This window comes from Geotrypetes seraphini, chromosome 13 (genome assembly GCF_902459505.1).
Source record: "Geotrypetes seraphini chromosome 13, aGeoSer1.1, whole genome shotgun sequence".
NCBI classification, from domain to species: domain Eukaryota; kingdom Metazoa; phylum Chordata; class Amphibia; order Gymnophiona; family Dermophiidae; genus Geotrypetes; species Geotrypetes seraphini.
In genome coordinates this window covers 72,248,415-72,275,626 of record NC_047096.1, presented here as the reverse complement: position 1 = coordinate 72,275,626, position 27,212 = coordinate 72,248,415, and the positions used below count along the sequence as shown (strand labels likewise).

The following is a 27,212-nucleotide window of genomic DNA, read 5'->3' as shown; positions in this document are numbered from 1 at the left end:
TAGGATGGAATTGTTTAGATTGTAAGCTCTTTCGAGCAGGGACTGTCATCTTTGTGAGTTTGTACAGCGTAATTGTACACTCCCTTCCCCCAGCTCCCAAGAAACTGCCCCTGTGGCATGCTGGCATAGGGGTGTTCCTGAGACACCAGTTATCCCTATCCCCTGTCCACTGATTAAAGGGCCACTGTCCCCTTCCTGACACTGCTTCTCTGCTCCTTCTGCTACCTTCTTCAGTCTGCATGGGCTGACAGATCCGGAGGATAGCTTTATTGATCCGTGCGGGTTGGAGGATACAGTGGTTGGAGCACATTAACAGCAGGAGAATAGGAAAGTGATGCCAGTTCTGGACAAGTGCTGGAGCCACCCCAAGTGCATAGAATAATAATTTTAATTTGTATGCTGTAAGTACCTTTCATCCAATCAGCATCCCAATATGCTTTCGTTTCGTACAGCAGAAGCTATCAGAATCTGTCAGTATGGATACGAATAATTAGTAGAAGAAATAATTTCAATTAAACCACAAAGGAAGCTAGAGAATAAAGCTTACATATTGTTTCCCCACTGCTTGTTTGCTGGTAATTGAAGAAAATGGTAAATTCAATCCTTGGAATTATAACTCTTAAAATAAAAGAATGTGTATCTGACTTTTAAGGAAGTTTTGTACAAGTATCCCACTTCCAGCTCTCTTCCAGCTCAGCATATTAATGGGTCAGTGTTCAAAAAGACATGCATATACCTCCTGAGCTTATATACTGTGACCAAAGTTGCATGTGCAAATCTCTACGCATTGCAGATTTGAGTGCGTGCAACTTTAATTGGTTAACAAACCAATCAGCACCAATAATTGCAAATTGACAAAGCAATTACTGACACTAATTAAAATTTACATGCACAACTTTCTAAGCGTATTCTATAAAGTGGTATTCGTAAATTCCAGTGCATGGATCTCTAAAGGGAGCATGGCAAGGGGAGAAGCAGGGGCGGGTTGTGGGCATTCCTACAAGTTAGATGCACTGTTATAGAATGCGCCCGATCTGCATACAAAAGTCTGGTTGTCATTGGCAGTAATGCCTGCGACCAGGATCCTATGGACCAGGTGAGGCTCTGGCCCAGGGCACTGGTGATAAAGGGCTCCAAAATCCCAGTCAGGTCTACCTTCAGACTTCTAGAGGGATAGATGCTGGACTGGGATTTTGACACACTTTATCAGGGGGCTCACCTGGTCCTGCAGGAGGGGTAGACTTGAGAGGGTGCCGTAACTACGGCGTGCTGGACATTGATGCGCCGATAAACTCGTGGTGACATTTGTGCGCAGGACTTCAGGTTTGTGCTCTGAGGGGGGTGTTGGGGGGAAAGTCCTGGCGCTCCCCTTGGGGGGGGTTGACTCCCTGAAAACTCCCAAAGAAAGGAGAACAGGAGTTTTCAGTGTAGTGGGAGGGGGTTCCCCCCAACACCCCCAACAAGACTTCTAAGTGTACTGGGGGTTCCCTCCCACACCCCCCTCAGAGCGCAAACCTGAAGGCCTGAAATCAGCAGAAACGGTGGCGCAAATTACATTACATTACATTACATTAGTGATTTCTATTCCGCTTGTACCTTGCGGTTCAAAGCGGATTACATAAGAAGAAGCTGGACATTTCCAGGAGGGTACATGACATTTAGGGTAAGACATAGTTACAAATGTCACCGCAGGATTGTTGGCGTGCCAATGTCCGGCATGCTTTTGATGGGTCACCCTTGAGAGAGAGGAAGAGATGGGGATGGAGATGCTAGGGGGTGGGGAGGGGGCGCAGGGGTGGAGATGGGGGCGCTAAAGCAAAAGTTGGCTCAGGGCACCACAATCCCTTGAGCCGGCCCTGCTTGCACCTAAATGTTACTCACATGGATGAGCACTACACATGATTCTATAAATAGTGCTTAACTCCAGAGGTGGTATATAGAATAGCTGATTTTTTCAGCACCAAATTTTTAGACAACACATTTAGAATTTACTTCCTAGGAGTGGCTGCTAAATGCCTATCTGTGAACTTTCAGTGACTATTAAAAATTCTCTCTGAGTGTTCCAGCACTGTCTACATAGTGTTGGGTGGAACAAGAGCGTTTCACTTAGCCAAACACAAAGCAGTGATGAGTGTTGTGGCTGTCTGGGTCTTGCCACGTCCGAGTAAGTGGGACAGATGTTTCAGTCATCATGCTGTAGCTTTTTTCAGGGTGTGCTGTGAGACATGCAATTCATCTTTATATAGTGAGCTCTCAAACCTGATTGATTGGGATTTTAGGTGGGCAGTTTCCTCGGGAAGGCAGGAGATATTGGCAGTAAATTGAAGAGGGAAAGTTCTAATTTCCAAATTTTAAATTTTGGCAACATTTAAATAACATTTTCAATGTTGGCTTTAAATATTGACCCAAGAGGAGCTAATTTTAAAAAGCATGTTCCATATATAAAATATATTTTACTTTCCCTTATAGAATAGGTTCCTAGTAGATGCCCTCTGGGCACCTAATTCTAAGTGCACAGTTGTAGAATTACCCTCTTAAAGGGGATGGGACTTGATATACTGCTTTTCTATGTGGTTTCAATCAAAGCAGTTTATATATTTTAGACAGGTACTTATTTTGTACCTAGGACCATGAAGTGTTAAGTGACTTTCCCACGTAGAGAATGACATGGGGGACACGGGAAACCATCTCCGTGACATTCTTTAAGGAGAGAGGGAAGAAACAGAGTATGAATGGGCCCAGCCACTGCCCCTCAAGCCTTGCATTGAAGAATGCTGGCGTAAAAGGACTGAGGTTGAGATAGACCCTAAAGAATGACAGTCTCTGGTACCCAGAGCACATATTGTGATGTCATAATCCCTCATTCCACCAATGCCTAAGAGCCAACCTCATCAGTGATGTCACAATGGGGTTCATTATCCTATACTTGGCTCACATAAGAATCAGAGTATGAATGGGCACAGCCACTGACCCTCAAGCCTTTCATTGAAGAATGCTGGTGTAGAAGGACTTAGGTTGAGAGAGACACTAAAGAATGACAGTCTTTGGTACCCAGAGCAGATATTGTGATGTCATAATCCCTCATTCCACCAATGCCTAAGAGCCATCCTCATCAGTGATGTCACAATGGGGCTCATTATCCTATACTTGGCTCACATAAGAATCAGAGTATGAATGGGCACAACCACAGCCTTGCATTGAAGAATGTTGGTGTAGAAGGACTGTGGTTGAGAGAGACACTAAAGAATGACACAGGATGGTTTCCTGCGGGGATGGGGACAAATTCTTTCCCCGTGTCATTTCCTAGGAGATGCAGTGGGAATCAAAATCACACCATCAGGGTGCTGAGGCAACTGCTCTAATCATTAGGCCACTCCTCCACTCTTAGAGTGCTTGCACATATTTAAATCTGTGGAGCAGATGTAATTTCTGAACTACAGGGAATAGCTCTGGGTGCCTATTTTATAAAGACATAAAAGAAGTATCATTTTGAACTTTTCACATAGCCTTTTTTTCTAAAATTACCCCAATGTCTATGCGGTAAATGCTTAGAATATCTGATCCTTCATTACGTACCCTTCTAAGGTCATCTCTGCTTTTCATCGTGCACCCCTTTAGAGTCTTGTACTATAACCTCCCTTCCTTCCCATTTGTTTGCTTCCTGGTCTTTCTCCTTTTCTTTTTAGCAGGCTCACAGAGGGGAAAGGGAAAAGGCAAAGGCTTCCCTTTTAGGATCTTTATTTGTGAACTTAAAAACTTAGCTTTCCCCTCTTATCATTCCAGTTCAACTCTCAGGTCAGGCACTGAAATGATAAGGCAATATTTTCCAACTCCAATCTGGTATTTCAGGTATTTAGAATGGATGCTCGTACGAGATTTCTGCTCATTGGACCATTGAACCAATTCATTTTTAATCATGTGGTCATCCTGAGAACCAGATGTCATGGTGGCTCTCAAGGACTAAGGTTGAGTCCCCCTTACAAGTTATTGTAGTGCTGTCTTTAAGGTTTTCTTGCTTCTGGAGGTTAATTAATCTCCTTGTTTTCTTTTGGGGAGGGGGAGGGGGCAGCCGAGGAAGGAAAGAAGTCATATTGGCAGTGGGAGACAGGGAGATCAGTTCAGCATTTGTAACATTTGGTAGAAAAATCACTCCCCATGCCCATCCCAAACTATGCCTATACTTGCTCCATCTCTTAGGCTATTCTGTCTTTCTTTGTAAGAATCTAATGCATCTACTTGTCTCAGATGTATTTTGTGGGATTTGGAAAGAACTGTGACAAGATTGTTTTTCCTCAAGTGAGTATACAGTACATGTTTCATTCAGATGTACAATGCTAATTGTATCTGATCCTGAAAGTGGCCTCGCTCGTGACTTAAAAATAAATATTTTGCACACATTTTTGTTAAAATCCCATTTCATTTGGCAACAATGGGCCCAAAGCCCTGTTCGCTGCAGATGGGCATTGAAGTGGACAGCTTGATTGCCTGGGAATAAAAGCTCACAGATGCTGTTGACCTTCCTGCTTTATAGGCTGGACTTGTACAACAGGCCTCATCAGAAATGTGGTTAATAGAATTAACTAAAAAGAGAAAGAAAGCAGTTGTTAGCAAAACATAATCTGCTACCTTAAGCTTTAACACATCAAATCCACAGAGTTTTGTTTTCTCTGATGATGAAGGGAAGGAAAACTGTGTGACTCGGCGGATAATCTGAAGAAGAAAAACACATTCACCCAAGGGGCCCAGTGACTCAAGATCTTGGCACTGAAGTGTAGATCCTGCCACCCCCAGGATTAGATGACTCAGAGAATGGATGCAAAAATATAGAACTTGCCACCCCTGTGATGGAGGGCTCAGAGGATGTGTGCAGGGCTATAGAGCCTGACATCTCTAGGATTAGTTGATCTTGGGGACAGATACAGGGATTTAAGAACCTGTCATTCTAGGATTAGATAACTCATGGGATGAGTGTCACCTCTAGGACTGGATTATTTAAGGGATACGCAGGAATTTAGAGCCTGTCACTTCTAGGATTAGATAACTCAGGGGATGGGTGCAGGGATTCAGAGCCTGTCACCTCTAGGATTAGATAATTTGAGAAATGAGTGCAGGGATTCAGAACTGGTCACCTCTAGGATTACATGACTCAGAGGAAGAGTGCAGGGATACAAAACCGGTCACCTCTAGGCTTATACAACTCGTGAAATGGGCCTGTCATTTCTAAGACTTGATGGCTATAGAGATGGGCACAGGAATACATAGCTTGCTGGGACAGAGGGGATTACCTCATTTTAATATATTAGTATTGTAAACCGCTTAATACTCATGTACATGTGGTATATCAAATTTAATCAATCAAATCAAATCTCCTGTAGAACTAGAGGGCTTAGGCGCAGGGATCTCAAAGTCCCTCCTTGAGGGCCGCAATCCAGTCGGGTTTTCAGGATTTCCTCAATGAATATGCATTGAAAGCCGTGCATGCACATAGATCTCATGCCTATTCATTGGGGAAATCCTGAAAACCCGACTGGATTGCGGCCCTCGAGGAGGGACTTTGAGACCCCTGGTCTTAGGGGATGAGTACATGGACACAGAATCTGTCTCCTCTAAAGCTGAATGACACAGGATAGGTACAGATGTGCAGTCAATGATTTTGTTATATTTCTTTGTGCTGAAAACACTTAATTGTTCTTTCTGCCACCTTACATACCCATAACATGTGTACAATGGTTTCTCATCATGCCCTAATGCACAGTTTTCATATTGCTGTTGATGAAGTATATCGCACAGAACCGTGCTACTAGTTGTGCATTTTGGGTTAACTTAACTCCATCCAGAATTCTTTTCAAGCATTTCAGCCTTTTTTTTTTGAAGACAGATGACTATCTTTATGAGCTTCTTAAGCACATCCTCTAGCCATGTTGCAGAATACAGAGCTAATCCCTCCCCTCATCTCCCACATGGCAGAAAAGTGGATGGCAATAGGATGCAGGAAAGAACATGGCCTCAGACAAAATCAGACGTTGGATTTCATAGTCCTCGTCTTATATTTTTCACAGAAAGTTTTCCACTGCCCAGCAAAGAACAGCACTAGACTCTAAGACATGACTTCTTTAATTTGATCGTAGTGGAAAAGGAGTTTTGAGATATAATGGATTGGAGAAGGAGCCCTTGGATATGGGGATAGAGAAGGCTACGGGGTCTGAAGTGGAGATTGTCTCTGTACAAAAGCCAGACAACCAACAGGTAAGGGAATTTTGTTACACATGCCCAGCAAAAACATTGCTATTGTCATTTCCACAAGTATGTAATGCTTGTCCCCAAAAATATACACACATCCATATTGTACATATATGTATTTACATGTTTCGTATATGAAGAAAGGGATTCTTCCCTTTTGGCATCCATGTGGGGAACAGCCCTAATGCCTTTTCACAGTACGCTGCACAATCACAATGGTCCAAGATTTAGAAATGGATGGGGACATGGACATTTGGGAATTCGGCTTGGCTGTAGGAGTAATAAGTAGCAGCTTTATCTGGTTGTGTGGTGAATTTGTCAGCTAGGATAAGCTCCAGCAATGGCACCTACAGGGCTTCTACCCAGCCTGGGAAAATGATCAATCACATGAAGAGCACAGCAATTGATATCTGGCTGTATCTTGCTCTCTGAAGCCCAAACATGCATATATAATTGCCCCCACATAGACAACATTTCTCATAGGCAAGTGAGCACCTACAGTACACTTTAATGCACACCTGTTGTGCCCCAAAGGTATTTTGGCATTAGATTCAGTTGCAGGTATCTCAGGTCGTTCCTCCTGCACAGTACCCACCTGAAGAAGGACCCCTAATGTCTTCCTGCTTTCCATGTCCCTCTTCTCCTTATAAAGCACCAGCATAAGCTAAAAGACAAACACTGGATGGGATAGTTATATCAGCTAGGAAATCCAGGATCCCATAGCAAACTTCTTTGGGTGGAGGAGAAAATCCTCTGGAATCCTACTGAAAATTGTCCATATTTTTACTTGAGTATTCTGTACATGAGGGATAAAACCATTGGTAAGTGGGTGCTGACCCTTTGTCCTCTTCGGTTGTGGGAACTCTGGAGGCCATGCTGCATGGAAATCCAACATGGACAACCGTCATGGATGAGAAGAAGGCCCACCTCTTTCTTTCCCATTTCCCTCAATCAGAGTAGATGATAAAGCCTGAGAAGGTGCTGTACTTGTTGTTGTTGCCTCCATGCGCTTTGCCTCCATCCAGTTTGATATAGACCTCATCACCAGCATCTAGGTGCAGGATGACACTATTGCTTGCATAGTCGTAGTTCTGATCTGCATCCTGAGCAATTGCACTGGCCCGCACCTAGTAAAAAATGGAGAGGGAGAGGAACAGAAGAAGGATGAAAGTGAAACTACCAGGGTGGATCTTGTACATATCCTTCAAGAGACACTAAGGGCTCCTTTTACAAAAGTGCGTTAGGGCCTTAATGCACGGAATAGCTTATGATAAAATGTCGCGCACGCTAGCCGCTACCGCCTCCTCTTCAGCAGGCGGTAGTTTTTCGGGTAACGCGCGCTAATCCGATGCCTGTGCTAAAAACACTAGCGCACCTTTGTAAAAAGAGCCCTAAAAGTTAGATGCCCTAAATCTAGATGCTCATCAGCATAAAAAAGTGGATGTCTTGTCCACTATTTTGTCGTACGACCCTTATTAATGTCTTAATCGGGATCCTCAGCGGCACCACTTAGAGCTCAAGATATCTCATTGCTCTAAGATTTATGTGTCAACTCGTCATCGGGTCCCACTTTTTAATCTTATTTATCTATTTAATATTTTAGCTTTTATCTTTTATGTGCATTGAACTTATTTAAGATTATTTTAAGCACATACTTAGCTTAAAGTTGTGTGGTCTCTGGCTAGGGATCTTACTGCCAACATGTTTCGCCTGCTCAGCTTTGTCAAGGCTCAACCCCTAACTATTATACCACCAGGAATTGTGACCACTTAGTTGTATGACAAAATAGTGGACAAGGCGTCCATTTTTTTTTGCTGATGATTTTGTAGAAGATTTACATCCCTTGGAAGATATTTATATCTATAGTGCAGATTGATTGATTGACTAAATCTAGATGCGACACGGTACTTTTTTTTTTCGAAGCATATAACCATCTCAAAAGGTCAAAATGGATCTCCATACGCTTGAAACATCCAAGTATGTACTTAGAAACATAGACACATGATGACAGATAAAGGCCAAATGGCCCATCCAATCTGTCCATCCGCATCATCCACTATCTGCTCCTTTCCCTATGAGATCCCTCCCCCACGCTTTCTTGAATTCAGACACAGTCTTTGTCTCCACCACCTCTACTGGGAGACTATTCCACCATCTACCATCCTTTCTGAAAAAAGTATTTCCTTAGATTACCCCTGAGCCTATCACCTCTTATCTTCATCCTATGCCCTCTCATCCTGGAGTTTCCTTTCTATTGAAAGGGTTCATAGACAACCCCGCGAAAGACAAAGGTGCGCGCCAAAGAAAATTACAGTTTTTAGGGGCTCCGACGGGGGGTTTTGTTGGGGAGCCCCCACAGTTTACTTAATAGAGATCGCACCGGCGTTGTGGGGGGTTTGGGGGGTTGTAACCCTCCACATTTTACTGTAAACTTAACTTTTTCCCTAAAAACAGGGAAAAAGTGAAGTTTTCAGTAAAATGTGGGGGGTTACAACCCCCCACACCCCCCACAACGCGGAGCGATCTCTATTAAGTAAAGTGGGGGGTTCCCCCATGCCCCCCCATCAGAGCCCTAAAAACTGTAATTTTGTGCGGCGCGCACCTCCGCGCTGCGCTCAATTGTCTGCACGCGCCTTTGTCCCGGCGCGCTTTTGATCTGACACCATTGAAAGAGACTCACCTCATGCGTATTTATGCTGATTTTACAAAAGCAGAAAAGGGACATCCAAAACTGCAGGACATCCAGATAGGGGGATGTTGTGGGCGTGTTTTGATTGAGTTGAAATTTAGATGTCCAAGAGCAATTTCCAAAAGGGAAGAAATGCTCATGTAGTAACAAAAAAAGGACATCCTTATTTAGGCCTGTTCAAGCATGTGCAGGGCACAAAAAAGTCTCTGATTGAGCAGCTGTCCACTGGAGGGCAAGTGCTACGCATGATAGATGCTAGGGAGGAGGCCCCAAAGCTTGCTTGCAGGCTGCCCCTCTTCCAACTTCAGGCAGGTTTGGGCAACTGCTCAGTTCGCTCGCCCTTAATGCCAGCCCCTGTACCTCTTTAATACCTCAGTGGTTGCTGTCCCCCTCACTCTCCCCTGAAAGTGAAACCAAAAGGGTACCAGGCTCTATGATAGCCTCAGGTATTATGGACATTCTTAACAAAGCAAGAAGCAAATCTGAGGAGTAACTAAACTAAACTAAACTAAACCTTAAGTTTATATACCGCATCATCTCCAGTGGTTAGTGCAGTGAACTCTACAGGAACCCAGGTTCAAATTCCAGTTCAGCTTTTTTTTTTTTCTTATATATGTTTATTGCAATTGTGAGCTCCTCAGAAACAGCAAAATATCTCCTGTACTTAAATATATATCAATATATAACATATGAGTTCCCATACTGGGACAGACTGATGATCTTTAGATCTAGCTCCTGGCCGTATAAGGTAACATTATTTGAGCCTACCTGTTACCTGCAATTTGCCCAAACCACAGCCTTCATAAAGACATTTCATGACTTTTCGGTATGTTGAATGAAAAATAATTAAAAATATTTTTTAAAAAAATTTACTACCAGTTAGTTTCATGAGTGTTCCTTGGTCGTCATATTTGAAAGGGTTTATACCCCATTTCCTATTTATATTTTCCACTTTTACTGCACCTTGATTTACAATGGAAGTCACCGACTTGGGGTACAAGAGTCCCACAGGTTGCTGACCCTTGTGGTAAATGAATAGCGCTGTTTGTGAGCCACCTGCAAACAGCATTATTCTAGTGGCCCAGAGCATTAGGTTGCCAAGTTGTGGCCCAGTGCTCCTAGCCATGACTTCCAGCCCCCCCTTCCCCCCATCCTGATCCTCTCTGAAGAAGAGCTCCCCAAACAGGTCCCTCCCCCCCAAGTTCCCATACAAACCATGACCCCTAGCAGCATTGAATATTCGGGGTTAATTTAGTCTGCGGCTGTGAGAAGCTTATAAGCCATTTACTGCCTCAAGTTGAATATTAGGCCCAGTGTCTCTAAGATCCTTTTTCTGGGCGGTGACTCCTAATACAGACTCCTAATGCAGCAATGTGTACCAACAATTGGGATAATTTTTTCCTACAACATCGTTTTGCATATCCACATTAAATCTACCTGCCAATTTGACACCCACTTCCCCAGTCTAGCATGTCCTCTTGCAATTCCTCACAGACTGCTTCTGTTTTAAATATGCAAAATAATTTGGGGACCGTTTTACTGAATTGCAGAGGCTGTTAACATGAAGTAAAGTGTATGGCCATGTGTAACACTCAAACACGGTAACTGGTCTCGTGGACAGTATTTGTATAGTTACATTGTGCTAATCTGCACATTGAGGGAACTTTAGATGGGGCATGGATGGAGAATGGACATGGAGAATTGAAGGTTGGTCAATGTAAATTTGTAAAATTATAATGTATATTTATCTTATCTTTCCTTTTGTTCATTTACCTTTACATATCCATGGGGGGTGGGGAATAAATATTGATGGAGACATTTGGGTAACTTTATTCTTTATTTATACTATATATTATGTTATATTATGTTATTATATGTAGGATAACTGAAAATCTTGAATGATATATATGTTACCTGTACAGATATTAGTGTAATGTATGTAATACTAACTGTTTGTTCATTTGTATGACACTGTTTTAGATTAAATCAATAAAGATTAAAAAAAAAATAAAATTTCCAGGGGTGATCCATAAACTATAGGGTCTATGATTATTGAGGTTGACATCAATGCTAAGCTACATGGTTCAAACTATAATAATAAAAAAACATCAAAATTACTGGCCATGCAGATATAGTAACATAGTAAATGACGGCAGATAAAGATCTGAACAGTCCATCTAGTATGCCCATAAGTTATACTCATTAAAAAATACATGATTAGATTAACTTGTATCTTCTTTGATATTTCTAGGCTGCAGACTGTAAAGTCTGGTATTGTCCTATGTTCCAAATGCTGAAAAGTTGCCGTCCAAGCTCACTCCAGCCTATCTAACCATCATGATATATCACCTGGCCGTATCGGATTGAAGTGGTTTACAAAAAAAATGATGAACTCAAAAAGACTAACCCCCTGTTTTATGAAGCTGCGCTGCAACGGCCCCGAAGCCCTTTAAATCCCTATGGGCTTCGGGGCTGTTACCACAGCGCAGCCCCTAGCGCAGCTTCGTAAAACAGGCCCTAAATGGTTATCTATTAATTAACTAAAAATATCAAAAAACCATAGACTAAAGTCAAAAAGAACTGCAAGGAATTTTTAACTTTTTAACTTAATTGTTATTTAAACAAACAGGAATAAGCCTCAGACTATGGAGTAAATTTTCTCATTCTGGGATTTTGTACCAGAGATTTTTCTAAATGAATTAATCAAGATTAGGCATCAATTAAGAACTAAATATCAATTTAATAAATAATTAGCATTATTTTTAGTCTTGGTAGGGAGGGGAGGTTCAAGCCAATTAGGAGATGTAATTAGGAGTAAGAGAAAAGAAGTCTTCTTTCTCTTGCAAGAAATCCCAGAATGGGAAAATTTACTCCATAGTCTGAGACTTGTTCCTGTTTGTTTAATAACAATTAAGTTAAAAAGTTAAAAATTCTCTGCAGTTCTTTTTGACTTTAGTCTATGGTTTATAGAAAGGAACTCCATAATTGTCAATAAGACAGACCTAATACATACATTCCTATATAGAAGATAATAAATACAAAGAAAAGAAAGCAATACGATTCTTTTTTTATTGGACTAACTTAATACAGGTTAGATCAGGGGTCTCAAAGTCCCTCCTTGAGGGCCGCAATCCAGTCGGGTTTTCGGGATTTCCCCAATGAATATGCATGAGATCTATGTGCATGCTCTGCTTTCAATGCATATTCATTGGGGAAATCCTGAAAACCCGACTGGATTGCGGCCCTCAAGGAGGGACTTTGAGATCCCTGGTTTAGATTAACTTTCAGTCAATAACTCCTTCTTCAGATCAGAAATTCAGATATTTGTTTTGTTTTATTTCTATCGATTACCTTAAAATGTGGATTAAAATGGCTACCCTACCATTTTACTCACTATATAAAATAGAAAGAGAGAGAGAGAGGGAAAGAGAACAAACAAAAGAAAAAGAAAAGCACATCCTACCTATTACATCATATTCTCCATCTCCATCAATATAATCTTTCTCTTCTCTTCAGGCTCAATATTAAAAGCTATTAAGAAATGAGCCTTTAATTAGGTTTTACATTTCTTTAAGCCAGTGGTTCCCAACCCTGTCCTGGAGGAACACCAGGTCAATTGGGTTTTCAGGCTAGCCCTAATGAATATGCATGAAGCAAATTTGCATGCCTATCACTTCCATCATATGCAAATCTCTCTCATGCATATTCATTAGGGCTAGCCTGAAAACCCGATTGGCCTGGTGTTCCTCCAGGACAGGGTTGGGAATCACTGCTTTAAGCTCATTTCTCCACATATTGCTTTTGGTAGATTATTCCAGAGGACAGGAGACAACTGAAAATAAATTGCATAGAAGTGAGTAGATCCCAGTGAGTCATGGAAACATGAGGTAAAACCATTTTGTAGTCTTATAAAGATCTAAGAGACCTGGAGAAAATTCTTTAAATCAGGGGTAGGGCACTCCGGTCCTCGAGAGTCGTATTCCAGTCGGGTTTTCAGGATTTCCCCAATGAATATGCAGGAGATCTATTTGCATGCATTGCTTTTCAATGCATATTCATTGGGGAAATCCTGAAAACCCTACTGGAATACGGTTCTCGAGGACCGGAGTGCCCTACCCCTGATTTAAAGAATTTTCCCCAGGGTCTCTTTATAAGACTACAAAATGGTTTTGCCTCATGTTTCCATGACTCACTGGGATCTACTCACTTCTGTGCAATTTGTTTTCAGTTGGCTCCTGTCCTCTGGAATAATCTACCAAAAGCAATATGCTGGGCTCAATGGACCTTGATCTGACTCAGCTTGAATTTACTTATGATCTGCAAGAGGATTCTCAAAACTTACCTTGCCTTTAACGATGGCTAAACTGGCTCTAGCCAGTTTAACATGGCAGTATTTTACCAGAACGGCTCACCATGGTCTTTTCCAAGCTTCCTAGTGGACTCTGACTCTGCTATGCAAATGTATTACAATGAGGTCATAAATATTAAAGTGGTAGTAAAACGGGCTCATCAATATTTAAAGGAGCACTCTGGGCGATTCTCTATCATCATCAGGTGATTTCCCAAGCACAGCATTGGCTTTTGACAACCAAAAATTACTGGATGGTCTGGGGGTGCCGATACTGTGCAAAATGCATCTGAGGTGTGTTTTTCAGGCTGTAGCTCATCATAAATTAAAAAAAAAAAAATACACCACTCGCATAAATTATAGTAGGAGGGGGGGGAAAAAAGATCTCAAAAGTACCCTTTTCGAGTGCGTGTATTAAAGGCATGTCTTTTTTTTTGTTCAATAATCTTTATTGAAAGTTTTAAATACAGAACAGTAGGGTAACAATGACCAATTAACTAAGCATTTGATAGCAGTAGTATCGCATGCTTGTTGAAAGCCGATGCTCGCACCTCTCCTCCCTTCCCTCCCAATAGTGCTGGCAAGCTTATGACTGACACAATGACCTAGCATCTGCCCCTCATATCCACCCATGCCTTCCATGGGCTCAGTATATGACATCATTTGTGCTTTCTATGTTTCTATGTAACCCAGCAAGGCATGCCCTCCAATAAGGCACGCACATGATAAGGGTGCTTACGGTGTAGCTTTTCTCAGCACATGTCCACTTCTATGCCTCTTAGCATGGTTCATTCTGCGCATGTGCCGATTGGGACTCATCTCATGTAAATTTGACGACTCTTCGTGAACTTCATTTGCATGCATGTTTTTTTGAGAATGACACATCTTTTTGAAATTGTTACATTTATGTCCGCAATAGCCGCCTGTTGGATTTTACCGCCAATATTAGAGAATCTTCCTCTCAGTCTCCTCATTAATCTGACTGTAGGGGGAACTGGAGAGATATTGCCAGAATTCTGAAGCAAACCCTGCTCCTGTTTGACAGCTCTGAGCTTCCTAAGTCATATGAACATAACCAGTGGACATAATATACTTGGACTTCCAGAAAGCGTTTGACAAAGTTCCACACGAAAGACTTCTCAGGAAATTACAAAGCCACAGAATAGAGGGAGACATACTAAGGTGGATAGGCAAATGGCTGGAAAACAGAATGCAGAGGGTGAGCATAAATGGGAAGCTCTCAGACTGGGAGAAAGTGACTAGCGATGAGCCCCAGGGCTCAGTTCTTGGGCCCATCTTATTTAATATTTTCATCAACGACCTAGAAGAAGGAACGTCCAGTGAAATCATCAAGTTTGCAGATGACACGAGGTTATGTCGGGTAATCAGATCACAAAAGGACAGTGAGGAACTACAGAGAGATTTGAGCCAGTTAGAGAAATGGGCAGAGAAATGGCAGATGAAGTTTGATGTGGAAAAATGCAAGGTAATGCATTTGGGCAGAAAGAACAAGGAGCAAGAGTATAGAATGTCAGGTGCAACCCTGGGTAAGAGCGTACAAGAAAAGGACCTGGGGGTACTGATAGATAGGACCCTGAAACCGGCACAATGCACGGCAGTGGCAAAGAAAGCAAATAGAATGTTGGGGATGATAAAGAAGGAAATCACATGTAGATCGGAGAGAGTCATAATGCCGCTTTATAGAGCAATGGTCAGACCACACTTGGAATACTGTGTCCAACACTGGTCTCCCTACCTAAAGAAGGATATAAAACTGCTGGAGAGGGTGCAGAGACGAGCAACGAAGCTAGTTAAAGGTATGGAGAACTTGAACTACAAAGAACGACTTTAAAAACTGGGACTATTCTCCCTTGAGAAGAGGAGACTGTGAGGAGATCTGATTGAGACTTTTAAAATAATAAAAGGAATCGACAAGCTAGAGCAGGATAAAAAGTTATTTATGATGTCAAATGTGACCAGGACAAGAGGTCATGGACTGAAGCTGAGGGAGGGGACAAGCCCAGAACAAATCCAGGAAGTTCTGCTTCACGCAGCGAGTGGTGGACACCTGGAACGCTCTCCCGGTGGCGGTTGCTGCGGAACCCACCGTTCTAGGTTTTAAGGGCAAGTTAGATGCACATCTCCTCGCAAGATGCATAGAAGGATACGGGTGACTACGTTTCACCAGGTTACACCTGGCTGGGCCTCTGCATGAGCGGATCACCGGACTTGATTGGCCTAAGGTCTGATCTTGAAATGGCAGTTCTTATGCTCTTAAAAGCATAAGAATAACCTTACTGGGTCAGACCAATGGTCCATCAAGCCCAGTAGCCCGTTCTAATGGTGGCCAATCCAGGTCACTAGTACCTGGCCAAAACTCAAGGAGTAGCAATATTCCATGCTACCGATACAGGGCAAACAGTGGCTTCCCCCATGTCTTTCTCAATAACAGACTATGGACTTTTCCTCCAAGAACTTGTCCAAGCCTTTCTTAAAACCAGCTTCGCTATCCACTCTTACCACATTCTCTGGTAATGCATTCCAGAGCTTAACTATTCTCTGAGTGACAAAATATTTCCTCCTATTGGTTTTAAAAGTATTTCCCTATAACTTCAAGTGTCCCCTAGTCTTTGTAATTTTTGACAGAGTGAAAAATCGATCCACTTGTACTCCTTCTACTCCACTCAGGATTTTGTAGACTTCACTCCTATCTCCCCTCAGCCGTCTCTTTTCCAAGCTGAAGAGCCTTAACCGTTTTAGTCTTTCCTCATATAAGAGAAGTTCCATCCCCTTTACCATCTTGGTCGCTCTTCTTTGAACCTTTTCTAGCGCCACTATGGGCTCCTTTTACTAAGGTGCACTAGTGGTTGTACTCCTTCTATTCCACTCAGGATTTTGTAGACTTCACTCATATCTCCCCTCAGCTGTCTCTTTTCCAAGCTGAAGAGCCTTAACCGTTTTAGTCTTTCCTCATACGAGAGGAGTTCCATCCCCTTTACCATCTTGGTCGCTCTTCTTTGAACCTTTTCTAGCGCCACTATGGGCTCCTTTTACTAAGGTGCACTAGTGGTTTTTAGCACACGTTGAACGCTAATGCCTCTAGAGAGCTTGCGTTAGTATTTAGTAAAAGGAGCCCTATATCTTTCTTACTGGTGGCTCCTGAAAGAAGGTATATCAGGTCCCTATAATGATAAGAGACAAACATTTGTGTGGAGCTGAGGATCTCGTAGGATGGAACAAATCCTGAAGGAGCCCTCCTCGACCGAAATGTGATGGAAAAGCAATTGCCTTTGTGTTAAATCAGAGAGCTCAGCAACTCAGGAAGAGACATATGCAGAGCACAGATAATGTGACAGGAGGAGTTAGCAGGCTCTTTTCACTTCAGCACCTTTATACCTATTTTAAGGACTGAAAATCTATTTTTTTCCATTGTTTACTGAGCTAGCAATTCTCCACCTGTCTGGGGCGTTCTACCAGATTTTGAAAGAACGGGGATGCGTGTGCAGAAGAGTTGACATGTGAGGATTTTGCATTCCCTCTACTCCAGTGCTTCTCAACCCATTCCTCAGGGCCTGTCAGCTTTTCAAGATATCCACAATGAGGATGCATTTGAAAAATTTGCATGCACTGACTCCATTGCATGAGGGGGGTGGACTGCTCCAGGCGCCGTCTGGGTGGGGGCGTCGGCACCTCCCTTCCTCTCCACCCAGTGCTCCTTCCCATTCCTTTAATTCACCCCCACCGTACCTCTCGCTCCTTGCCAGCATGAGCAGCAGCTCCAACCTGCTCCTCATGCCGGCCTCTGATGTCACTTCAAGTTTCATTCAAATTTGATATTCTGCTTATCAAGCTTCTAAGTGGTATACGTTTAAAATATCAAATCGGGGTAACATAGATTATGACATACAGACGTACATAAGAACATAAGAAGGTCCATCTCGCCCAGCGGTCCGCTCCCGCGGCGGCCCATCAGGCCTAGTGCCTGAACAGTGATTCCTGACTAATTTTATAGCTTACCTCTAGTCCCATCCCTATAATTTACCTCTACTCTTATCTGTACCCCTCAATCCCTTTGTCCTCCAAGTACCTATCCAAAGCTTCTTTGAAGCCCTGTAGCGTGCTCCTGTTTATCACATCCTCCGGCAGCGCGTTCCATGTATCCACCACCCTCTGTATGAAAAAGAACTTCCTGGCGTTTGTTCTAAACCTCTCCCCTTTCAATTTCTCTGAGTGCCCCCTTGTACTTGTACGTACTGGTACAGGAAGGAGAGAGGGGGAGAGGGAGAGAACTACATATCAAAATAGGATAGAAAGCCACTAAAGGGTAGTACATTAGGAGAGGACCTGCCGGTAGATAAAGGTTTTGGAGAAAGATTTAATATGGGGGGGAGGGGGGAGGGGTGAATAGGGGGAAAGGGAAGGGGGGAAGGAAACAGGGGGGTATATAGAGGTATGTAATGGGTAATATGGAAATTTATTTTGAAGGAATGATAGACATTTGTTTGAAAATTAATATTGTGAATGTAAATGTAATGATTATTTTATTGTATTATATTATTGTATATTTATTGGATTCCTTCAATAAAATGTTATAAATTAAAGATCAAATGCATTTTTGCATAGTTTTGTTTTAAAGCGTTTAAATATCATTTCTTCACGTAATTCTATGGGCATTGAAGGCCAGAGCATGGGGGCGGTAACTGAGAAGATGGTAGAACGGGTCGTGCTAATGAGACACATGGATGGAATGGATAGAAGATGTTGGGTATTTGACCTCAGTGTTCTTGAAGGGGCATATGGGATTAAGAATCTATCAAGAAATTCCAGAGTTAGTGCAACCGAAGGCTGAGATTTCTGTGCCAGATGATTTGTGCTTTAAAGATAAGAGGATCTAGAAAAGAGCTTCTCTGATGATAAGGAAACATCACACGTTATTTTTAGCAAGTTTTTAACCTGTTTCCAAAATTAAAAATGTGTCTGCCACTGGAGCTATCTAGATCAGTGGTTCCCAACCCTGTCCTGGAGGACTCCCAGGCCAGTCGGGTTTTCAGGATAGCCCTAATGAATCTGCATATAATGGAGGTGCCAGGCATGCAAATCTGCTCCATGCATATTCATTAGGGCTATCCTGAAAATCCGACTGGCCTGGGGGTCCTCCAGGATAGGGTTTATTGGTCATTCTTCGGGTTACCATATGGCTCCCAGAAATAAAGAGGACAGATTAAGACATTCAGGTTTTACTTCCATTGAAAGCAATGGAAGTAAAACCCGGATGTCTTAGTCCATCCTCCTTTTTCTGGCGCCATATGGCAACCCTAAAGGTGGGAAAAGATTGTGCATTTTCAGGAAATATACCAGAGGCAGGAGAGCAAAAGTTTCCAACCTCCAGTGATATAGGCCACTGTTTGTATTGCCTCTGACATGCTGTGCGCAGGACACAAATTGCATTGTGCTGTGATAGAAACCTGCTTTCAATGGAAGCAGTATATGCAAATCAATCTCATGCATATTCATTGAGGAAATCTTGAAAACTCAACTGGGTTGTGGCCCTGAAAGATCACGGTTGCCTACCCCCCTGAACTAGACAAAGGCATATTTCCTCACTGGTGCTGTGGTGAACTCAGTGGAGATGATGGGGAGACTGTGCCAGAGCCTCTGCTCATCTTTAACATCTTCTCTCCTGGATGACCCAGGATCTGCTTACTGTTCAATGCACTTGGCATCAGCACCTTGACTGCCAGGATCTCACTTGCCATCTGCTCCCATTTCCTAATCACTGGACTTGCACTTTCTCAGCCTGTGCAGTTCTACATTTTGCTCCAGGTTTCGCTATTCATGCCTCCTTGCACATCTTTCTTTCCAAAACTATGGCGCTTCCTTTAAGAGAGGACAAATGTTGAAATCTGAGTTTTCAACCTAGCTTTCGATTGTCTTGAAAGGTGTGTGGGTTGTGGGTTCAAATCCCACACTGCTCCTTGTGACCCTGGGCAAGTCACTTAATCCTCAATAGCCCCAGGTACGTTAGATAGATTGTGAGTCCACCAGGACAGACAGGGAAAATGCTTAAGTACCTGATTGTAAAACCGCTTAGATAACCTTGATAGGCGGTATCTAAAATCCTAATAAACTTGTACATTTTTAAAAACTTGTGTTAGCTAATAACATAAGAACATAAGAATTGCCGCTGCTGGGTCATCATGCCCACAGTCCGCTCACACAGTGGCCCTCTGGTCAAAGACCAGTGCCCTAACTGAGACTAGCCCTACCAGCGCACGCTCTTGTTCAGAAGGAACTTGTCTAACTTTGTCTTGAATCCTTATAGGGTGTTTACCCCTATAACAGCCTCTGGAAGAGCGTTCCAGCTTTCTACCACTCTCTGGGTGAAGAAGAACTTCCTTACGCTTGTACGGGATCTATCCCCTTTCAACTTTAGAGAGTGCCCTCTCGTTCTCCCTACCTTGGAGAGGGTGAACAACCTGTCCTTATCGACTAAGTCTATCCCCTTCAGTACCTTGAATGTTTCGATCATGTCACCTCTCAATCTCCTCTGTTCGAGGGAGAAGAGGCCCAGTTTCTCTAATCGTTCACTGTATGGCAGCTCCTCCAACCCCTTAACCATCTTGGTTGCTCTTCTCTGGAACCTTTCGAGTAGTACCATGTCCTTCATGCACGGCGACCAGCATGCCCGGTACAGCATGCACGGCATGTCCTTCATGCCCGGTACAGCAGCAATGAATGTTTTGCTTACCGCCAACGGAGTTATTCCTGGATATTCAAAGCTGGGACCTAAGCGGGCTTTGGCTTTTAATATCCAGTTATTTCTAAGCCAGCTAACACATAGCCATTTAAGTTGATATTCAGCACTTAAGCGGCCATGGGCTAGTGCATAAAAATAGGACAGACATTTATGTGGTCCCATTTATGCACTAAATCTGGCCATTTAGGGGCTGAATGTTTTAGTTATTTATTTATAATATTTATATTCCACACTATCAGTACGTTTTTAGCACAGGCTGGCTCGCTGAATGCTCTATGAGTGTCGGGAGCAGCGCAGAGCATTCAGCGTGTCGGCTTGAGCTAAAATCCGCTTCTGTGGTTTTGTAAAAGGTGGGGATAGTTAACAGGACATAACAATATAGGCTATACCTTTCAAAAATCACACCGTGCTGGTTCTAGTGACACTGATTATTACATGGCTATTCCTAGTGTGGTACAGTTGTACTTCAGATCGTCAGGAGTTGGTATGCTTCTTTAAACAAGAGTGTTTTCAGTGAGACTTTGAATGTTTTGAGGTCAATTATTCAAATTTGATGGATATGTAGTGACATTGCTAGGACAAGAGACATCCTACCAGCAGAGGCCTAGTAAGAGGGTGCTGGGGTGGTCCACTCCGGGTGCCCTCTTGGTGTGGGCGCCAGTACCCGTCATCCTCGGCAAATCTTTTTTTAAACCCCGCTAAGCTAATCGATTTCACCACATTCTCCGACAACAAATTACAGAGTTTAATTACACGTTATGTTATGTATTTGTTATGACTCTTGCAGCAATTACAATGGGGTGGCATTTAGGAATATTTTACTGGTCTCAGTTACACTGTCTCCAAGTTCAGTTTAGAGCCTATTTTAGTTTTTAAGGACCTAAGCGGAAGAGCTTAGAACATGCAAATTCATTCTTTATACTTGTTCTCAGTCACCTAGATCTGCCACTGACTGATATTTAGGGTTACTATATTTTGGGTCACAAAAGCCCAGACACAATATAAACCGGGATTTTGGGGCCAAAAAATTAGCCCAAAAATGGGAGTCCCGGTTTATAAACCCTCATGGACTTCCTGCAGACCTACCTTAGGCCGGGACAGGAGGGATCCTTCCCGTCTCCTGCCCTGGCTGACACTAAAAATTACCACCCTCCCTCCTTCCCTCTCTCACATACCTGTTCCCTGGTGGTCCAGCATGTATCGTGCGCTGAAATCCTTTGTAAAGGTAGTAGCCAGCAGTGCACCCAGGCCGGCCCTGCAACGCTCCTTGATAGGCTGCCGCGAGTTCTCATGGGATTCACAGTTCTCACGGCAGCCTATCAAGGAGCGGTGCAGGGCCGGCCGACAACACAAAAAGCTCGCTCCTGCGTGCCGGCCTGGGTGCACTGCTGGCTACTACCTTTACAAAGGATTTCAGCGCGGGATACACGCTGAACCACCAGGGAACAGATTCGTGAGGGAGGGAGGGAAGGAGGGAGAGTGATAATTATTAGTGTTGGCTGGGGCAGAAGACGGGAGGGTTCCCTCCTATCCCGGCCTACCACTAGGTGGTTTAAGTTAAGGGGAAGGGTTAATCTGCTGGCTGGGTTAGAGGGCAGAGGGAAGTATGAAACAATCAAGCCATTGTGACATCACTGATGAGGTTGGCTCTTTTTAGGGGGAAGAGGGTACAGGGAAGGAAGGTGGGACAGTGGTCAGAGCCTAGCAGGGAGGGGGGGACTGTATTCAGTGCCTGGCAGGGAAGAGGGCTTGGTTTACAGCCTGATAGGGCATGGGACTGAGTGCAGGCCAGGGAGGGAAGGGGGTTGGGTGCAGAATTTGACAGGGAGGGGGGCTGAGTGCAGAACCTTGCAGGGGAGGGCGTGACGGAGGGGACACTAGGTGCAGATCCAGATGCCTGGCAGGGCATGGCACTTGAATATTAAGGGCCTCCCCCAACTTATATTTGAGTCAACCATTTTTCCTCCTTTTGGGGGAAAATAGGGGTCTCGACTTATATTCGGATCAACTTATACTCAAGCATATAAAGTATTCATAATTGTTATTGTTTCTATTGCTCTAGAATCTGTTATATACTTTTACTCCTGTCAGTTGTAGGGATGGGAAAGAGGGGTAGGGTTGGATTTTGGGGTGCATATCTTAGTAGGATAGGTGGGATTATGTTCCTATGACAAAAATTTATTTCAGTGGTTTTGTTATAGCCAAATCACTTTCACTATATAGGTGGCTGGTGTTCCTTCATATTATCTTTTGAGATTGTGATTCTGCAATTTTTAATAAAGATAATTAAACATAGATAAAGCAAATTTGAGATCTGAGAACACCAGTGCTCTTCAATGGGTTTAATTTTCAATTACTCAGTTCGAACACTGGTACTACTCCCATTTCCAATGTAAAAAAATTCCATGCCAGTATTTTGTTGTGGAGAAAACTGGACTCCTTTTTAGAATGATGTATAGCACCCAGGGCGGACTGCCAGGGGGGGGGAGGGGGCACTGACTAAATGTATAGCCCTTGATGAGACTGCCCCAACTTTGTTGGTTGGGCTGAGAACTTTTCAGCGGCCCTTCGTATTATCCAAGCAACACCCATTCCCCCTCCTTCCAGCTTCAATGGTTTTTAGCAATACTGGTATGAAACCAGTCATAATTCAGTGAATTTCTGGTCCAGCAAAGAATGCCTAGGATGAAAGCGAAAGTTGTTTGTAATAAGTACCGTATGTCACCTTTTAACTAAACTTCACCATCTGTTCTACCCTCTAATTGCAAAAAAGAAAAAGACAGCTATCTAAAGATAATAAGTCAGAAATACATCTTAAAAAGTAAGATTGAAATGCTGCCTGGGTTTGTTCTTTACTCTGCTCTACTTACATCTGTTATCTTACGCCTGAGATAAAAAAACAGTGTGGGAGGGGGCACAGCTGCTTCCTCATGTCTCGTTGCCAATATCTTTATAAACCAGGAGACAATTAGCACTGGGGGCTCTCCTTCTCACAAGATGGAGGAGGATTTGGAATGCCTGCGATAATACCCCTCTCCACACCCCAGATGATGTGTTGCTATACTTTCTAGTTTTCTTCGACAGACAAGTCTGAAACAGCCAATTGCATTGATTCCCACCTTTTTAAGCAAATACAGCATGGCTTTATATCCCGCTATATGTATTGAGAGAGACACACACAGATAGAGATAGAGAGAGCCTTCTCTGTAGGTGAAACATAGAAACATAGAAATAGACGGCAGATAAGGGCCACGGCCCATCCAGTCTGCCCACCCTAATGACCCTCCCCTACCTTTACCTTGTGAATAGATCCCACGTGTCGATCCCATTTGGCCTTAAAATCAGGCACGCAGCTGGCCTCAATCACCTGAAGTGGAAGACTATTCCAGCGATCAACTACCCTTTCAGTAAAAAAGAACTTCCTGGTGTCACCTCACAGTTTCCCGCCTCTGATTTTCCACGGATGACCTCTTGTTGCCGTGGGACCCTTGAAAAAGAAGATATCTTCCTCTGTCTTGACGCGGCCCGTGAGATATTTGAACGTCTCGATCATGTCTCCCCTCTCTCTGCGCTCCTCGATTGAGTATAGCTGTAATTTTTCTAGCCGTTCCTCGTACGGGAGATCCTTGAGTCCCGAGACCATCCGAGTGGCCATTCTCTGGACCGACTCCATCCTCAGCACGTCCTTGCGATAATGCGGCCTCCAAAATTGCACACAGTACTCCAGGTGGGGCCTCACCATGGATCTATACAATGGCATAGGTGCCCCCATGTTGTAGAATAAATTGCCCCCTGACCCTGCAAATCAGATCATTGTAAGGGGTTTAGTAAAACTTTAAAAACCTGGTTATTTCCATGTAGTGTGTTAGAGAGACCACTGGGTGTCTGCTCTTGATCTGGAATCTTCTGGGGGGAGGGGTTTAGACGGTCAATATTGCAGTAGTGTTAGGGTATATTCTAGAACTTTGAGTTCTATTTGTTGCTTTGTATATGTAGGAAGAGGGCGGGTGGGAGATAAAATAGCCTTAACATTTTTTGGAAGGGCTTGGGGGGTGGGGGGGGGCAGGGTGATTATAATTTTACATCGCTTTGATAGTTTTTGTTAACTTTTAAGTAGCATACAAAAATTGTAGATAGGAAGATAGTTCTTCACAACAGGCATATCAAACACATAATTTTCAGAAAAGAACACAATTTCATATTTCTTACATTTGTACCATGTTTTTCTATGTTCCCCCCTCGCTCCTTCCTGCTCCTCCACATAGGGCTCCTTTTATTAAGGAACAATAGAGGTTTTAATGCGCGCTCTAGACGCTAATGCCAGCATTGAGCTGGCGTTAGTTTTTCCACCTAGCGTGGGGGTTTGCACGTGCTCATATTCTGCGCGCGCTAAAAACGTTAGCGTACCTTAGTAAAATGAGCCCGTAGTCTCTCACACATACTTCCAAACATACCCCTCAACTCCCCGTCCTCTCCTCCCATCTGGAAATATCTTGTTTCAACCATGAGATTATAACATAAGGACATCAGAACATAAGCCGTGCCTCTGCTGGGTCAGACCTGAGGTCCATCATGCCCAGCAGTCCGCTCACGCGATGGCCCATCAGATCCAGGACCTGTATACTAGCCCTCTATCTATACCCTTCTATCCCCTTTTCCTTCAGAAAATTGTCCAATTCATTCTTGAACTCCAATACCGTACTCTGCCCTATCACGCCCTCTGGAAGCGCGTCCCAGGTGTCCATCACCCGTTGGGTGAAGAAGAACTTCCTAGCATTGGTTCTGAATCTGTCCCCTCTTAATTTTTCCGAATGCCCTCTCGTTCTTGTAGTTGTTGAAAGTTTGAAGAATCTGTCCCTCTCCACTTTCTCCATGCCCTTCATGATCTTGTAAGTCTCTATCATATCCCCTCTAAGTCTCCGCTTCTCCAGCGAAAAAAGCCCCAGTCTCTCTAATCTTTCAGCGTATGAAAGGTTTTCCATACCTTTTATCAAACGCGTCGCTCTCTTCTGAACCCTCTTGAGTATCGCCATATCCTTCTTTAGGTACGGCGACCAATATCTTCTCCTAAGAAATTATGTACTCAAATGGCATCTAGTCTGTGGAACTCTTTACTGATAAAAATTAGGTAAACTAAGGGTCCCTTTTACAAAGCCAGGGTAGTGATTCCCGGTGCAACAAATGCAACGAAGCCCATAGAAAATGAATGGACTTTGGGCCTCTTCTATCAAACTGTGCTAGCAGTTTTTAGCGCAGAGAGCCGCGCTGAATGGCCTACGCTGCTCTCGACGCTCATAGGAACTCTATGAGCGTCGGGAGCAGCGCGGGCCATTCAGCGCAGCTCACCGCGCTACAAATTGCTAGTGCAGTTTGATAGAAGAGGTCCTTTGTTGCATTTGTAGCGCCGGGAATCGCTAACATGGCTTTGAAAAGGGGACCCTAAATTTTGAAAGTTACCAAAATGTAGAAATATTTATCTTATTTGGGGGTTTTATAACTTTGATACAACTTCTTTTTATTTTTTTGTATAAATCAATATTTTTAACTTTATTTGAAACCATTTAAAACTCTTAGCCATAATACAGTAATATATAAGAAACCCTGTTATTGCTATTAGAATTTGGATATTAAATCACATATTGTTTCCATAGATGGTTGATATGGGGCACTTTCTATCCCCTGCTGATTTTTCTGTCTAAGTTCAAACATTGCTGTCACCTGCATCATATTTTTCCAGCAGAAGATTGGATGTTCTTCACTCAACTAAAACTTTAATTTCTAGCTGATAAAAACTCCAGGACTGATATTCAGCCCATGGCAACAAGTAGCTTGTAAACATAAGAACATATGAATTGTCATCCTGGGACGGACCAAAGGTCCTTCAAGCCCAGTATCCTGGCCAACCCAGGTCCCAAGTACCTAGCTAGATCCCAAGTAGTAAAAGAGATTTTATGCTGCTTATCCTAGGAATAAGCCGTGGATTTCCCCAAGCCATCTCAATAATGGCCTATGGACTTCTTTTATTTATTTATTTATTTATTCAATTTTCTATACCGTTCTCCCAAGGGAGCTCAGAACGGTTTACATTAATTTATTCAGGTACTCAAGCATTTTTCCCTGTCTGTCCTGGCAGGCTCACAATCTACCTAATGTACCTGGGACTTCTCTTTTAGGAAATTATCCAAGCCTTTTTTAAACCCCTCTAAGGTAACTGATTGACTTGTAAGCTGCTCACCGTCTTGGACTGAGCTAACCTCCAGACATTCAAAGCTCCTGGCATTGAGTATCAGGGTATGTGCACTGACCTGGAAGATAACTGGGGACCGACCAATATTCAGATCAGTGCCAGGTTATGGTATATGAGGTTAGGACAGCCTTTGTGCTGGCCTAACTTTGGCTTCTTTTTACAAAGCCGTAGTAGCGAGTCCCTTGTGGCAAATGCACCGAAGTCCATTCAATTCATATGAGCTTTCATGCATTTGCCTCAGGGGAATCACTACTATGCCCTTTATATGTTGATTTAGCAGTTGCGAACTGAATATCAAGTTTAATATGAAGTTTAATATAGAGAAATGTAAAGTGATGCACCTGGGCAGAAAAAACAAGGAGCACGAATATAAAATGTTAGGTGTAAAATTGGAAAAGTGCGAGCAAGAAAAGGACCTGGGGATACTAATAGACAGGACCCTGAAACCGTCGGCTCAATGCGCAGTGGCGGCTAAGAAGGCAAACAGGATGTTGGGCATGATAAAGAAGGGAATCACGAGTAGATCAGAGGATGTCATAATGCCGCTCTATAGAGCAATGGTCAGACCACACTTTGAATACTGTGTCCAACACTGGTCTCCCTACTTAAAGAAGGATATAGCAATACTGGAGAGGGTGCAGAGGAGAGCGGCGAAGCTAGTTAAAAATATGGAGAACGTGAGATACAATTAACGCCTCGGAAAACTGGGATTGTTCACCCTCGAGAAGAGAAGAATGCGGGGGGATCCGATAGAGACTTTTAAAATACTAAAAGGAATCGACAAAATAGAGCAAGAAACAACGTTATTCACATTGTCAAATGTGACTCGGATAAGAGGTCATGGACTGAAAATGAAGGGAGACAAGACCAGGACAAATGTCAGAAAATACTGTTTCACACAGTGAGTGGTGGACACCTGGAACGCACTCCC

The 27,212-nt window shown here is 43.2% G+C and overlaps 1 protein-coding gene across 2 annotated transcripts in view; it reads right to left on the bottom strand.

Annotated features, from left to right (window-relative positions):
- Positions 1-5,567: 5,567 nt before the first annotated feature.
- C1QL1 (complement C1q like 1) overlaps positions 5,568-27,212 on the bottom strand; it is a 54,857-nt gene continuing 33,212 nt past the window's right edge. The window contains exons 1-2 of one of the 2 annotated variants that reach the window (XR_004536817.1): positions 13,272-13,407; positions 7,233-7,367 (exon numbers count right to left, since the gene is read on the bottom strand). Coding sequence is in view for 1 of the 2 variants with exons in the window: in XM_033918911.1 (XP_033774802.1) it covers positions 7,188-7,367 (180 nt within the window). In the remaining variant the exon portion in view is untranslated. Of the gene's footprint in view, positions 7,368-13,271; positions 13,408-27,212 lie in introns of those variants that run through there. The other variant, XM_033918911.1, reaches the window with a different exon arrangement.